Raw genomic sequence first — 14198 nt, 5'->3', positions numbered from 1 at the left:
TCAATATTTGTTTATAGGTTTTTCTTTTGCTGCACAATTTACATACAATAAAAATACAAATACTAAGTGTACACTCACTTAGTTTTGACAAATATGTCATAATGTTAAGATTTATCTAAATGGTTGCTTGTTTGTTAGCTTGTTCATTTTTATTGCCTAATAGGATTACATTGTATGAATTTATGATAGTTTTTAAAAAAAAATCTATTCTCTGACTGATGGACTCCTGGGTTGTTTCGAGTTTTAGGCTATTATGAAGGAAACTCCTATGAACATTTTTGCATAACTCTTTTTGTAGATGTCTCTCTCTCCTCTCTCTCTCTCTCTCTCTCTCTCTCTCTCTCTCTCTCTCTCGCTCTCTTTCTGGCCTGCACTTTTTTCAGCCTGAGGTTGGAGGTACGAATATGCAAAGGGCCGACTGTATCTATTGACCTATGCCATTTTATATAGGAGACTTGAGCATCCATGGATTTTGGTATCCTTGGCAGGGAGTGGTCCTGAAAGCAATCCCTCTTGGACACCAAAGAACAATCAAGTGCAGTTAAGTTTTGGGGCGAATCAAGTTATACTCGGATTTTCTAAAAGGGGGGGAGGTCAGGTCCCCAATTCCTGCGTTGTTCAAGGGTCAATTGTAGTATCTCATAATGGTTTTAATTTGCATTTCCCTGGTGACTAATGGTATTAACACTTCTTCATGTGTTTACTGATCATTCACATATCTTATTTTGTAAAGTGTTCAAATTGTCCATTTAAAAAAATTAGTTTGACTTCTACTTAACTTGTAGAAGTTCTTTCTATAAACATGACACACCAGTTTTTTTGCCACATATATAGTTTGGGAATATTTTTTCTCAGTCTTACCTATTCATTTTCTTAATGGTGTCTTTTGATGAGCATAAGTTTTAATTCTGATGAAGTATAATAATAAATTTTTTTCTTTTTTGTTATCACTTTCTGTGACCTAAAAACTGTTGCCCATTCCCAAGTCATAAAACTATTCCATATTTCCCCGCTAAAAGTTCCATGATTTTATATTTTATGTTTAGGTCTATGCTCTACCTCAAATTGATTCTTGTGTTTGATGTGAGGTAGAGGTAGAATATCCATTTTACCATGTGGATATTCACTTACTTTAGCACTATCTGTGGAAAAAACTGCTCTCCCTATTGTATTGCTTTGGTGTCTTTGTAAAAAAACCATAAATGTGGGTCTACTTCTGGGTGCTCTTTTCCAATATCTATCTGTTGATGCTATGTCAGTATTACACTGTCTTGTTATCACAGGCTGATAGTAAGTCTTGAAATCAGGTAGTTTAAGTCCTCCAATTTTGTTCTTTTTCAATATTGCTTTTGCCATTTTAAGTCCTCTGTATTTCCATGTGAATTTTGGACTCAGCCTGTCAATGTCTAGAAAAAAGTCTGTTATAATTTTGCTTGACATGGCATTCAACCCATAGACCCATTTGCAGAGAACTCACATCTTAATATCGAGTCTTCCACATCCTCTGAGTTTTTACTTTTAATGATTACACAATTTAAACTTACCTGGTCATTTTTATTAGTCTCTAATTAGTTGCTTATTTTGTATTCCATCTTTTACTTAAATATTTTAATTATTATATATTCAAATTGGATAATTCCAATATATAAAGTCTTTGGTGGGTCTAAATCTGTTGTTGGTTCTGTTGACACTAATTCATACTGGCTAATTTTCTTGGTATTTGGTCATTTTTAAATTAAGATTTGAATCTTATTGAATTTAATCTACGGGGATCCTGACTGCCTAAACTGGGGTGGCATTCTTCTAGAATGGATTTACAATTGCTTCTTCTGGAAGCAAAGGTGAGGGGCATGCCACTGAATAGGGATTATTCTATTCTTCATCCAGTGTCCTAGCCTCATGCAAAACTCTTAAGTCCAACCAGCTCTCTTTACAGAGGACAAGGCTTAATTGTGCTCACATATCTGGTGTTCCCAACTGCTAATTGTTCAGAATTTGGTTCTCTCTATTTGCTCACTTCTTTTTTTTTTAAGATTTTTATTGGGGAATTGGGGGATGGGAACAGCGCTGGGGAATTGGGGAAAGGGGGACAAGTTGCTGTTCTTTTGTTCTTCAGTCTAGTTGTGGAGGACATTGCTTCACTGGCCCAAGTTGGCACCATTATTATGCTCTTCCCGGGTGAGGCAGATCAGTCGCCGGCTTCTGGACAGCCGCTCACGCTGGCTGCTGGCCATACACGGTAGCCCATGGCAACCCACTGCAGCAGGAGCTGCAGGCTACGCTGTGATCACGGCAGCCCAGCTCCAGGTTGAGCTGTTGTTCAGCATCTTAGCTGAAGAGGGCAGTGTCACTGGCCCTCATATGTGGGATCTGAACCGGGGCCCTCTGGCGTCCCAAGCCAGCTCTTAACCAACATGCCATTTGGCCGGCCTGATTTGTCCACTTCTTGAGAGTAGAGGGTTCCTTTTCTTCTTGGGAAAAACAATGTATCAAAATCATTTTGGGAGGTACTTTTCTAAGATTTATTGCTATGTTAGTGAGAAGATCCATCATAGCATGCAGTTTGTTGTGATGCTGGAAATGGAGGATTTCACTGGGTTTTCAAATTATAATTTGTTAAAAGAGCATAGCTAAGATCTTGACATGTAAAGTTTTCATCATTTATCTGTTAAAATGGAAACAGTTAAGGCCATGATATTTTTAGATATTTATGGTAGTTTCAGTTATAAAAAACACTAAAATATGATCAGTTATTTGAAATAAGATGATATGTAGGAATAATTTAAAACTGCTATAAACCAGTCCTTTAAAAAATGATCTTGGCATTGAAATAACCTGATAAACAGAATAAGACCTTGGCAGTACTCATGTTCCATTTCATTTTCCCTTGAGGATAGGGAAGACAGAATAACTTCAAGATCACGAAAAGCAAAAATTACCAAAGTTTTTGAATCCTTACCTAAAAATTAGTTTATTTAGTTGATGTTTCTTTTTAAAACACCAACACAGATGTTTGGCCTCTTTGCCTTGAAATTCTATGCTTTTGTAAAAAATGTTCAGAATGTCATGTTAAATTCCCACAAGTAAGGTTGTTATAACAAGAATACAAATACTAATAAATCCCAAATTGGTAATAAATAACCCATTAAAATAAGAGTATAAATGGACATGTGAGTCCATTTATAACTCAGAAGAGCCTCTACATAATGTTAAATAACAGCCTGCGCTGGGATGAAGATAGGATCTAGTTTTAAGGATTTATAAAATACTGAATTATATTAATAAAATATCACATGCCCATTAGTCCAGGTATATTTGAAAGCAGGAAAAAAATCCATGCCCTCTTTTTTCAGAAATATAATTATTTAAGGGAAAAAAAAATTTGTAGTCCAACGGGATCTGACTATTCTGTAAGTGACTTACTAACTAGTATATGCTAAAATTAAGTTTAGAGAAAGCCTTATAACTTAGTTCTTCGGTTAATAAACAGCACAGACAGAACTAATGGTAGAAAGCACCCTAAAATAGTTTTTGTAGTTTTATCACCAATTAGTATAGGGAATCAGGAAATTACCTAACTTTAGGGCTTCTAGAGACCTTGATCTGAATAATGAGAATACCAAAGTAACAAGACATGTGGCTTATTTTAGGGAACATTTATTATGTTGTATTCTTCTCATAAAGGTGTGATAATTTCCTTCCTACAAAAATGAGAATCTTTTCTAAAAAAATTATAAAATGATGCTTGTTACATCTTATACAATTTACTGTGTGTGTGTGTGTGTGTGTGTGTGTGTGTGTGTTTCAAGTTAAGAAACGTTTATATTGAAGGTCCAAACTCTTCTAATCCATATGCCAGAGATAATCACTATTAAGAATTTAGTATAAATATCCTTTCAGATTTTGAGAATGATATAGACACACATAATTTTAGGTAAAAAATAAATAAAATCATACCTACTTTATGTAACTTTTTTTTTGCCCACCTAGCAATATATAAGTTTCTCAATATGGGTATATATTATATATCCACCTCTTTCTACTTAATAGCTGAACAATATTCCAAAGATTAGCTGTACCATAATTACATTAATATCCAAATGGTAACATTTAGGTTGCTTTCAATTTTTGCTAGTATAAACTATTATAGCTAGTCTCTTATACTCTAAAGTAAGATTATATTTCCAGTAAAGATGAATCATCACTTATGTTATCAATTTGCTTAAAGAAGATACAAAGTGCTTGCTATAAGATTATGATGCTTAATTTTAAGTTAGAATTTCTGAGAAAGATATCCTTTGAAATGGGTTTGAAAAGATAAATATACCCTGCAAAACAATCTAACAGCAGTGCCCTAAGACATTAATGTGTATCAGTTATAAGGTTACATAAAGAATAATGATACAATGAACACTCACATGCCTAGTTTAAGAAATAGAGTATTACCATTATCTCTGAAGATCTCTATGTTCACTGCCCTTCCTCTCTGTCCCCCAGAGGTAATTTTCTTCAATATTTGTTAATTATTCCCTTGACTTTCTTTTTTGCCACCTTGATTGAGGTATAACTGACAAATAAAATTGTAGTGTACAACGTGATCATTTTCTATATATTTTATACTAAATAAATTTATATACATATATATGTTGCCTTGTTTTATTTTAGTTTTACCACATATGTTGTATCTCTAAATTAAATATCCTTAAATAATGTTACATGTTTTAAATTTTATCTGAATGGAACCATATTATAATTGAATTGCCTTTTTATTTTTGCACAAAATTATCTTCTTTAAAATTCATCCACATTGTTCCTTGTAGCTGTAATTCATTCATTTTCTCGGTTAAATAATATTCCAATAAAATAAAATACCATAATTTATTACTTGTTCTGCTGGTTGGCATATGAATTGTATCCAATTTTCTGCTATCTCAGACAATGAACATTTTTGTGCATGTCTCCTGGTGCATGAGGGCAAGAGCTGCTCTAAGAATGGACTCACTGGATCACAGAACACATTCATATTCAGCTTCACAGAAAAATGACAAATGATCTTATTTCTTGTTATCGTATATCTTATTACATTTTCTAAAGTGACTATACCATTTTACAGGCTCACAAGCAGAGTTTACATGTTCCATTTGGTCCATAATTTCACCAATATATAGTATTACCTGATTTTTTAATTACTACAAAATAGACAATATAAAAGGCTATCTCATTGTGGTTTTAATATAGATTTCTCCATTTATTGACCTAGATCATCTTTTTATACACTTATTATCCAAATGGGTTTCCTTTACTTTTACTTTTTTAGTTCTCTTTGCCTATTTAGAATTTGGGCTTTTTCTTATTGATTTGTAAGAGTTTTTTTTGTTTTGTTTTGTTTTTTTAAAGATTTTTATTGGGGAATTGGGGGGATGGGAACAGCGCTGGGGAATTGGGGAAAGGGGAACAGACAAGTTGCTGTTGTTTTGTTATTCAATCTAGTTGTGGAGAATGTTGCTTCACTGGCCAAAGTTGGCACCATCATTGCGCTCTTCCCAGGCGAGGCAGATCAGTCGCCGGCTTCTGGACGGCCGCTCACTGCGGCTGCTGGCCGCTCACGCTGGCTGCTGGCCACACACGGTAGCCCATGGCAACCCACTGCCACAGGGACTGCAGCCCACGCCGTCGCCGGCGACTCATGGCAGCCCAGCTCCAGGTTGAACTGTTGTTCAGCATCTTAGCTGTGGAGGGCAGTGTCACTGGCCCTCATATGTGGGATCCGAACCGGGGCCCTCTGGCATCCCAAGCGAGTTCTTAACCATCGCGCCACTCGGCCGGCCCTTGTAAGAGTTTTTATAATCTGAATACTAATCCACTGATAGTCATATGCTTTGCAAACATCTCTCACTCTGAGGTTTGCATTTTCACTCTTTGTGGTATTTTTGATGAACACAAATTCTTAATTTTAATGTAGTCAAATTAATCTTTTAAAGTCGGCACTATTTGTGACTTAACTATTTTCCCCACTCCAAAGTCATACAGATGTCTCCTTTATTCTGTTTAAAAAATTGTATTGGTTGGCTTTTCATATTTAAGTCTTTAATCCACATGAAACTGACTTTAGTATATGGTGGGAGGTTATCTACATTTTTTGTGTACACGATACATTATGTATATATGGTAACCTAATTGTTCTGGCATTATTTATTAAATTTTCATGACACTTATCTGAAGTGTTAACTTTGTCATAAATCGTTCTCCATACATGTGTACATCTGTTTATGAACTGTATATTCTGTTCCATTGGTCCATTTGTTTGATTGTCCAATATCACACTGTCTTAGTTACTAAAATCTTAAACTAATTTAAAAAATTTTTAAGTTTTACTGAGGTACCACTGACAAATAAAATGGTAAGACTGTAATGATTTGATATCTGCATACACTGTAAAAGAATTCCCACAAATGAGTTATTAACATATCCATCACTTTACATAATTATCAATTTTTTATGCAAAAATAAAAAAACTCTGTAAGCAAATTTAAATTACATAATACAGTGTTATCAACTATAGTCAGCAAGTTTTATATTATATCCTCAGGCTTTATTCATCTTATAGCTAGAAGTTTGCAACTATTTCTAAGAGTTTGACTATTTCCCCCCCTACCAGATTCCACATATAAGTGACACCATGCAGTATTTGCCTTTCTTTCTGGCTTATTTTTATTTAGCATAATGCCTTCAAGCACCATCCATGTTGTCACAAATGGTAGGATTTCCTTCTTCCTCATGGCTAAATAATATTCCTGTGTGTATGTGTTTGTGTGTGTGTGTGTGTGTGTGTGTGTGTGTGTGTGTGTGTGAGACAAAACTTCTTTATCTAGGACTGGCCGAGTGGCTCAGTTGGTTAAGAGTTGGCTTAAGAGCGCGAGCTCTGAGCAATAGAAACACCGGTTCAATTCCCACACAGGCCAGTGACTCTGTGCCTGAGCTGAGCTGTCGTTGAGCTGCCAACGGCTCAGCTGGTATAACAACAAGATTGCCTGTTTGATCATCATCAAACGTCCACCTGCAACTAAGACTGAATTCAGCACCTTGAGCTGAGCTGCCGCCGGATGGCTCAGTGGATAGAGCATGCACTCTTAACAAGGCTGCTGATTCAACTCCCGCATGGGATGGTGGCTATGCCCAACCACAACTAAGATTGAACACAGCACCTTGAGCTTATAGGTCACAAACTGCAGACGGGAAGCCAGATGGCGACTGGCACCCTCCATAACGAAAATTGAAGAACAACTTGGGTGGTCCACTTCCCCAATTCCCCAACACTGTTCCCCTCCACCAATTCCCCAATAAAATAAAAAAAATAAAAAAATAAAAAATAAAATGGCCAGCCGAGTGGCGCATTGGTTAACAGCTGGCTTGGGATGCCAGAGGGCCCCGGTTCAGATTCCACATATGCGGGCCAGTGACACTGCCCTCTACAGCTAAGATGCTGAACAACAGCTCAACCTGGAGCTGGGCTGCGGTGAGTCGCCGACGTAGGCGTAGGCTGCAGCCCCCACCTGCTGCAGTGGGTTGCCATGGGCTACTGTGTGTAGCAGCAGCCGCAGTGAGTGGCCATCCAGAAGCCGGCAACTGATCTGCCTCGCCTGGGAAGAGCGCAATGATGGTGCCAACTTGGGCCACAACTAGATTGAAGAGTAAAAGGATAGCAACTTGTCTGTTCCCCTTCCCCCAATTCCCCAATAAAAATCTTTAAAAAAAACCAAAACTTCTTTATCTATTTTTCCACTGATGGACACTTAGGTTTATTTCTGTATCTTGGATATTGTGAATAATGCTGCAGTGACATGACAGTGCAGATACTTCTTGGATATTCTGTTTTCATTTCCTTTTGGATATACCCAGAACTGGAATTGTTGGATCACATAGCAATTCTCTTTTTTAGTTTTTGAGGAACTTCCAAATTGTTTTCCATACATTCCCACCAACAGTGCACAAGGGTTTCCTTTTTTCCAAATCCTTGCTAATATTTGTTATCTCGTCTTTTTGACAATAGCCATTCTAATAGATCTGAGGTGGTTTTGATTTGCATTTCCCTGATGATTCGTGACATTGAGCACGTTTTCATGTATCAATTGGCCACTTGTATATCTTCTTTTAAATTTTTGATACCTGAAAGTCCAATTCTCACATTTTTTAAAAGGAGTGCATATATTGGTAATTCTTAGGGTTTTGCTCTTCCAGTTGGGAGTCTGATGGGAATTGCACTGCCTCTTATTTTAGGGAAATCTGATTTTTATAATTTTATATTATTAAGTCTTCCAAGGAATATCTTGGTATATCTTTCCATTTATTTGACCTTCTTTCATCCACATGTAATTTTATTATCAATTATTTCCTGTATTTCTCACTTTCCAATCTATTAGAATTTAACGTGCATTTTGTTCAGGTTCTCTGGAGTCCCTCAGATTGTCTTTGAAATCTGAATATCTAATTACATTTTTTTCCTTGTGCAAAAAGTTTGACAGAGGATTTTTTACAGCACTTGTAAAGAATATAATGCCAATGTCACAGAATATCTAAAAAGGGAGACAGGACAGGGAAACCAGATTATTTGCTTCTTCTAAATTATGTCTTCATGATTTTGTGGGAAGTTGATATCTGTAAGATCATACACATATTTTGAAGCCATTTAGAAATATATTTTTGTGCTTCATACATGCAAAGTGCTTAGTAAATACTTAGCTGAGTGATTCATTTTGTCATTTGGATTATCCACCATTCATTGACCTCTGCCTTAATAGTACAACTGAAAACTGACTAGAAAGGGCTGACATGAATACAGACATTAAGTAATACATAATCAGATATTTTAAAGATGACTTTGTTTTCAGAAAGCTTGCTTACAGAGCTAGTAAAAATAGCCTATTATTTCTCAAGAGAAAACAAAGAATGAAAAACTTTTAATATTTATACGGAGTAATAAATTACTGTTTCTGACAGAAATGGTATGGATATTGGCTCTTCATCCTATAAGCTGTGGAAGGCTCAAGAACTTCATATATAAGTAATTACTGAATCTCCGGGAAAAATAAAAAGTATTCTCAAATAAGAATAATCATCTGAAAGAACTAAAAATTACCTGTAGCGTACAGTTCATCATCCTTATTATGTAGTCAAACTGCTGATGGTCTAATATTGCCCGGTTTTGCTGGACATGCAAACCCAGCTCATCAGTGAGACACTGTCTTGCTGCCTTTCCTTTAAGGGCTCTCAGTGCAGCAGGAAGGGTCTGAGGACAAGAGAGGCAGAAGTGAGCAAAAGATACCACTGGGGGAAAAAATTAAATTTTAGTCTCACTGAAAATTTAAGTGCATCCTATAAACCATTTAACAGTTATTAGTAAAATTAAACTAGAGAAGAGTTGCTTTGAAATTAAGAACAATTATAAATAAGTGGATTTATAGTTATTTTTATTTGTAAACTAGTATGAAAAATAAGCAGAATTAGCTTATGTGATAAATTTAAAAAAACATTAACTATGCTTTAAAAAAAAACAAAACTCATCAAAACTTTAGTCACCAAAATGACTGTTGCTTCAGATCACAAGTCAAAGCCATAGACACTTACACACCTTCTTTCAATAACTGACCACATCTCCATGGCAAGAATAGAAAGAAAAATTTAAATAACAAGAAACACAGGTGGTTTTCTACTTTTAAATTGATCAGCTATGTGATCACTCCTCAGCTTTAATTTGTGACTGGAAAATTCTAGTCTCTTCTCATCATTTCAATGTCACAATAAAGAAAGAAAAAGGACTCAAGGCAACAAATAGACATTTTAGGTTTATTCATTAAAATTCTTTCATTTCATCACCCACAAGAATGCCTCTTCCAGTTCACCATGTAAAGCCTAGTTAATATACTTTATATAAAGTAATAATAGGTTTATTTAACTTTGAAAACCTAAAAAAACAGACAAAGCAGCAAATAAAAAGGAAGGGAAAAAGCCTCGGAGTTGGAGGGCATAGTATTATTACAGGCAGGTACAAGAAACAGGATGTGAAAGCTGAAAGCAAGAGAAGCAAAAAAAAAAAAAAGTCTGTAACACTTCAACTCTAAGAAAAACCAGAAACCAAACGACCTCAAAACATAAAGAAGCTTGGGGTCATTTAGTGTAAGGGTAGAAACTTCACGCTTTACTTGGCACGCTAGTCCCTTCTAATAGATGTTCAGAACTATGACAAATCGCTAAGGAAAGATTACATTATGTTTAGCATGTTTTATTAAAAAAGGCTAGAAAATGTCTTTAATGAGGTACATTTAAGTCAAATACCACAGCTTCTTATTCTGATTTGATTCTTTGCAATAAATAAAATTATATTTAAAATGTTAAGTTTCTAAGTAGTATGCTAAAAAGGGATTTAATGGACAATGCAGCAAGTTTGAGGGAACAAAATGACTACCAGTATTTCTCTGGAAGCCATATAATTAGGCTTGGCTAAGATTATAAATCTTAGGCACTATTCATTTAAAATGATCAAAACACTTGCTAGAAAACAAAAATGACATTAGGGGAGAAGTCAGTTAGCAAGCCAAGCATGAATTGGGTTGTCGGAAAAGTCATGATGCATTTTTTTCTGTTTTTCGTTGTAAAAATGCGTCATGACTTTTCCGACAACTCAATAAATCTGAAAGGAAAATGATGAATTCTTACTGGGAAAGGTGGTATTTTATTACCTTTTCAGTCTCCAATGTTTTATTTTCAAATATAAATGAGATGCAGTTTCTAACAACTTCCAGTCTCTGTGCACTGTTGAAAACTGTTGTCACCTTATCCATTATCGAAACTAGTAAAGGAATATAAAGAAAACACAAATAAATTAAACTCCTTTGGAAATTACAAAAGGGAAATATTACTGTTTACAGTTTCTATGACTGTTTATATGACCAACCAACACCTAGAATTTATTTTTTCCTTTGTTATATGGCATTGAAGGTATTCCACCTCATTATTTTCATTATATCTTTTGGTTTTCAAGTGTCCGCTTGTCAATGGTTTATTGAGGATAATTTTACAGAATAAATTCCAATGATACACTTAAATCTTATGCAAAGTCATTCACTTTGCACAGTAAAATTATATTAAGAAAAGCTAAAAATCTATTTTAACTTTAATTGTAAACAAACTGATAAGAAATGTTTGGAGTACATGACAAAAGTAGCTAATGTTTACATGTAAGAGGACTATTAATGGAAAAAGAAGTTGATATGTCTAAGACATTACCAAAGAAAAACCAGAGACCACAAAAAATTAGATCCTACAAATTAGAGTACAGGGGACTTCAAGAAGCACTGTACAAAAAGAGGAATGATCATAGCCAAATAATTATTACACAAATTTGAGAGAGTCACTTTCTAGACTTGTGAACTTTATACCTGTCACCTCTACCATAATGTTGGATAATTCTGGTCTTTACATAGGCTAAAATTATTAAAAATAAATTTAACTTATTAAAAGAATGATATAAATGAAAGTAGCATTTGTTAAACAGTATAATTTCACAAAGAACTTTACTATATCATTTGTACAAATGAGGTAGCATCAATAATTCTTAAGCCAAAAAGAAAGATCCCTTATATTTCATGGCTGTTCTTAGAATCTAACTGCATAATCCCTTCAGCTCCCCACAATACCTAAAAAGAAAGATTATCATACCTAATCCACTAGCATCTCTAATTTCATCAATGTGAAACCTCATATCCTTCAAATAAGTTTTTTTTTTAATTTTTATTGGGGAATTGGGGGATGGGAACACTGGTGGGAATTGGGGGAAGGGGAACAGACAAGTTGCTGTCGTTTTTGTTCTTCAGTCTAGTTGTGGAGGACGTTGCTTCACTGGCCCAAGTTGGCACCATCATTGCATTCTTCCCTGGTGAGGCAGATTAGTCGCTGGCTTCTGGACAGCCGCTCATGGTGGCTGCTGGCCGCTCACACTGGCTGCTGGCTACACACAGCAGCCCATGGCAACCCACTGCAGCAGGGGCTGCAGCCTATGCTGTCGTTGGCGACTCACGGCAGCCCAGCTCCAGGTTGAGCTGTTGTTCAGCATCTTAGCTGTGGAGGGCAGTGTCACTGGCCCTCATATGTGGGATCCGAACCCGGGCCCTGCTGCTCAGAGCTGGCGTCCCAAGCCAGCTCTTAACCAACATGCCACTCAGCCGGCCCCTCCTTCAAATCATTAAAAAATTTTTTTTGAAAATTTATAAGCTCACAAAAAGTTGTAAAATAGTGCAGAGAAGATCCACGCACTCATTACTCAGCTTCCCCCAATGGCGACATCTTACATAACTATAGTGCTTTATCAAAATTAGGAAATCAATAGGTATAATATAATTAATGCGACAACAGATCTTACTTGGAATTTACTAGTTTTCTTCAAATCATTTTAATAATGTAACATTAATTTTCTGCATGACCATGATGGTTAAATAGATAATTTCACATGAGTTTTCTTCTGAAATGCTCATTCTTAATTGTAGGCTCTGGTGCTTCCCACACATGTAGGTTAGTGGTATAGACTCAAACAGAAATCAATCTATATTTAGAATAGAAAACTTCTTAAGAGTCTCCAAATAATACCATATAACTTTATTGAAAGAGCAACATCTTTTAAGCTATGTTTATAAATTTTTAATTCTAAAATCTCTTCAGCAGTATTTTAAATTTTCTTCAGAACAAGCCATTAAAAAAAACACCAAAAACACATATTTTCTCATAATGAATCTGTTCACCATCTGGGAATTATTATTTTCCCTTTGGAGACTAAAGCTTGGTTCACTCCCAGAATAAAGTTCTTCACTTGGAGTTACTGATACTTCAGGGACTGGCCAAACCCCCAGTAGTGGCATTCTAATACTAGCTTTCGAACATTTGGTCACAGCTCTGGTTTATGAGTACCTGACTCCCCAGGCGTCCTTTCTAAGGTTTTGGCTATCAGATGCTAGTGCCAGACAATCATCTTTACTCTGGCCTCTCTGAGGAACAGCTGGAAACTAAGTAACTTCTCAAAATGCAAATGTCTCTTAAGGTGACAGAGCAATGCCACACTCATTAAATGAGTATCGTCTAAAACGAAATATTCATAGCTTTTAATTTTAGTACAAGGGAAATCCTGATTCTGATCCACCCAAATGAACCAGAAAGTTGGATTCGGGCCCCTGCATTCATTCACTCATGTATTTTGGTTTTACAGGAAGTACATGTAGGGCCAAATACAGAGTCATGTGTGCCTCTCTCACCGATTACAGTAAGACATTCCACATGCATCTAAAAAGAGAATTTGATGTGAACTGAAAATGAAGAGAGTATACCAAGATAATATTGAGACAATTGGGGCTATTATTCAAGCAAATTAAATTTTAAACAAACTTCTAATCTGTTCATGTGGGTATTTAAATAGAGAATTCAATTACATTATGGATATTAAAATTACATAACCAAAATCCTTCAAAAAATAACTACTTCCCCTAAATGTCTACGTTCTCCGTCCTCTTCTCTATGTAAAAGTACAATCAACATTTAAGTAAAGGCTGTTAATTTTTAGAAAAATAATGGCAAATTAACATTACTAAATAAATAATAAGTAACATTAACATTATTACATAAGTATTAATACATAAATCGTTAGTATTACATAAATAATATATTTATATATTGTTATCCATTAATAATAAAATTACACTCACTTCCAGGTATGATGGAACAGTTTCTAGCAAACTAAAACTCCCACCAGGAATAGTTATAAAGTCAGATAAAATGCAAAAACTATTTAAATATATCAGAGCACTACAGAAGCACAGGATTAGAGGGCCTAAAATTCTGGAGATGGGAAAGGATTGGAGAGACACAACCATCTACTTTTCCCAGTGAGATTTGCCAATATGGGTGCAGATAAGAGGCTGAGAATCCAGGCTTGATTCTGGCATATGGCTAGGTTGACCACCAAAGTTTCTGGGGAAAGCTGAACTGACAAAAATGGATGTGGGCTAGTCTCTAGGTAAGTATCTAAAAGAACCGTAAGCAAATGTATAAATGACAACAGAGATAAATTATGGAATTAAAAAAAAGTTTATTAATCTAAAAGAAGGCAAGAAATCTGGGGAAAATGTAAAACGGGGTCAAATAAAAAAAAACACCCA

The 14198-nt window shown here is 35.4% G+C and overlaps 1 protein-coding gene across 4 annotated transcripts in view; it reads right to left on the bottom strand.

Moving 5' to 3' along the window:
• The window catches only part of SBF2 (SET binding factor 2), a 429728-nt gene that overhangs the window by 155771 nt on the left and 259759 nt on the right, over positions 1–14198 (bottom strand). For all 4 annotated transcript variants that reach the window (XM_019656204.1, XM_019656206.1, XM_019656207.1 and 1 more), the window contains 2 exons: positions 10737–10846; positions 9137–9286 (listed from right to left, as the gene is read on the bottom strand). In XM_019656204.1, the coding sequence (XP_019511749.1) occupies positions 9137–9286; positions 10737–10846 (260 nt within the window). The remainder of the gene's footprint in view (positions 1–9136; positions 9287–10736; positions 10847–14198) is intronic.

Source organism: Hipposideros armiger, unplaced genomic scaffold, assembly GCF_001890085.2.
Source record: "Hipposideros armiger isolate ML-2016 unplaced genomic scaffold, ASM189008v1 scaffold_256, whole genome shotgun sequence".
Classification (NCBI taxonomy): domain Eukaryota; kingdom Metazoa; phylum Chordata; class Mammalia; order Chiroptera; family Hipposideridae; genus Hipposideros; species Hipposideros armiger.
This window is presented reverse-complemented; position numbering and strand designations above follow the sequence as displayed.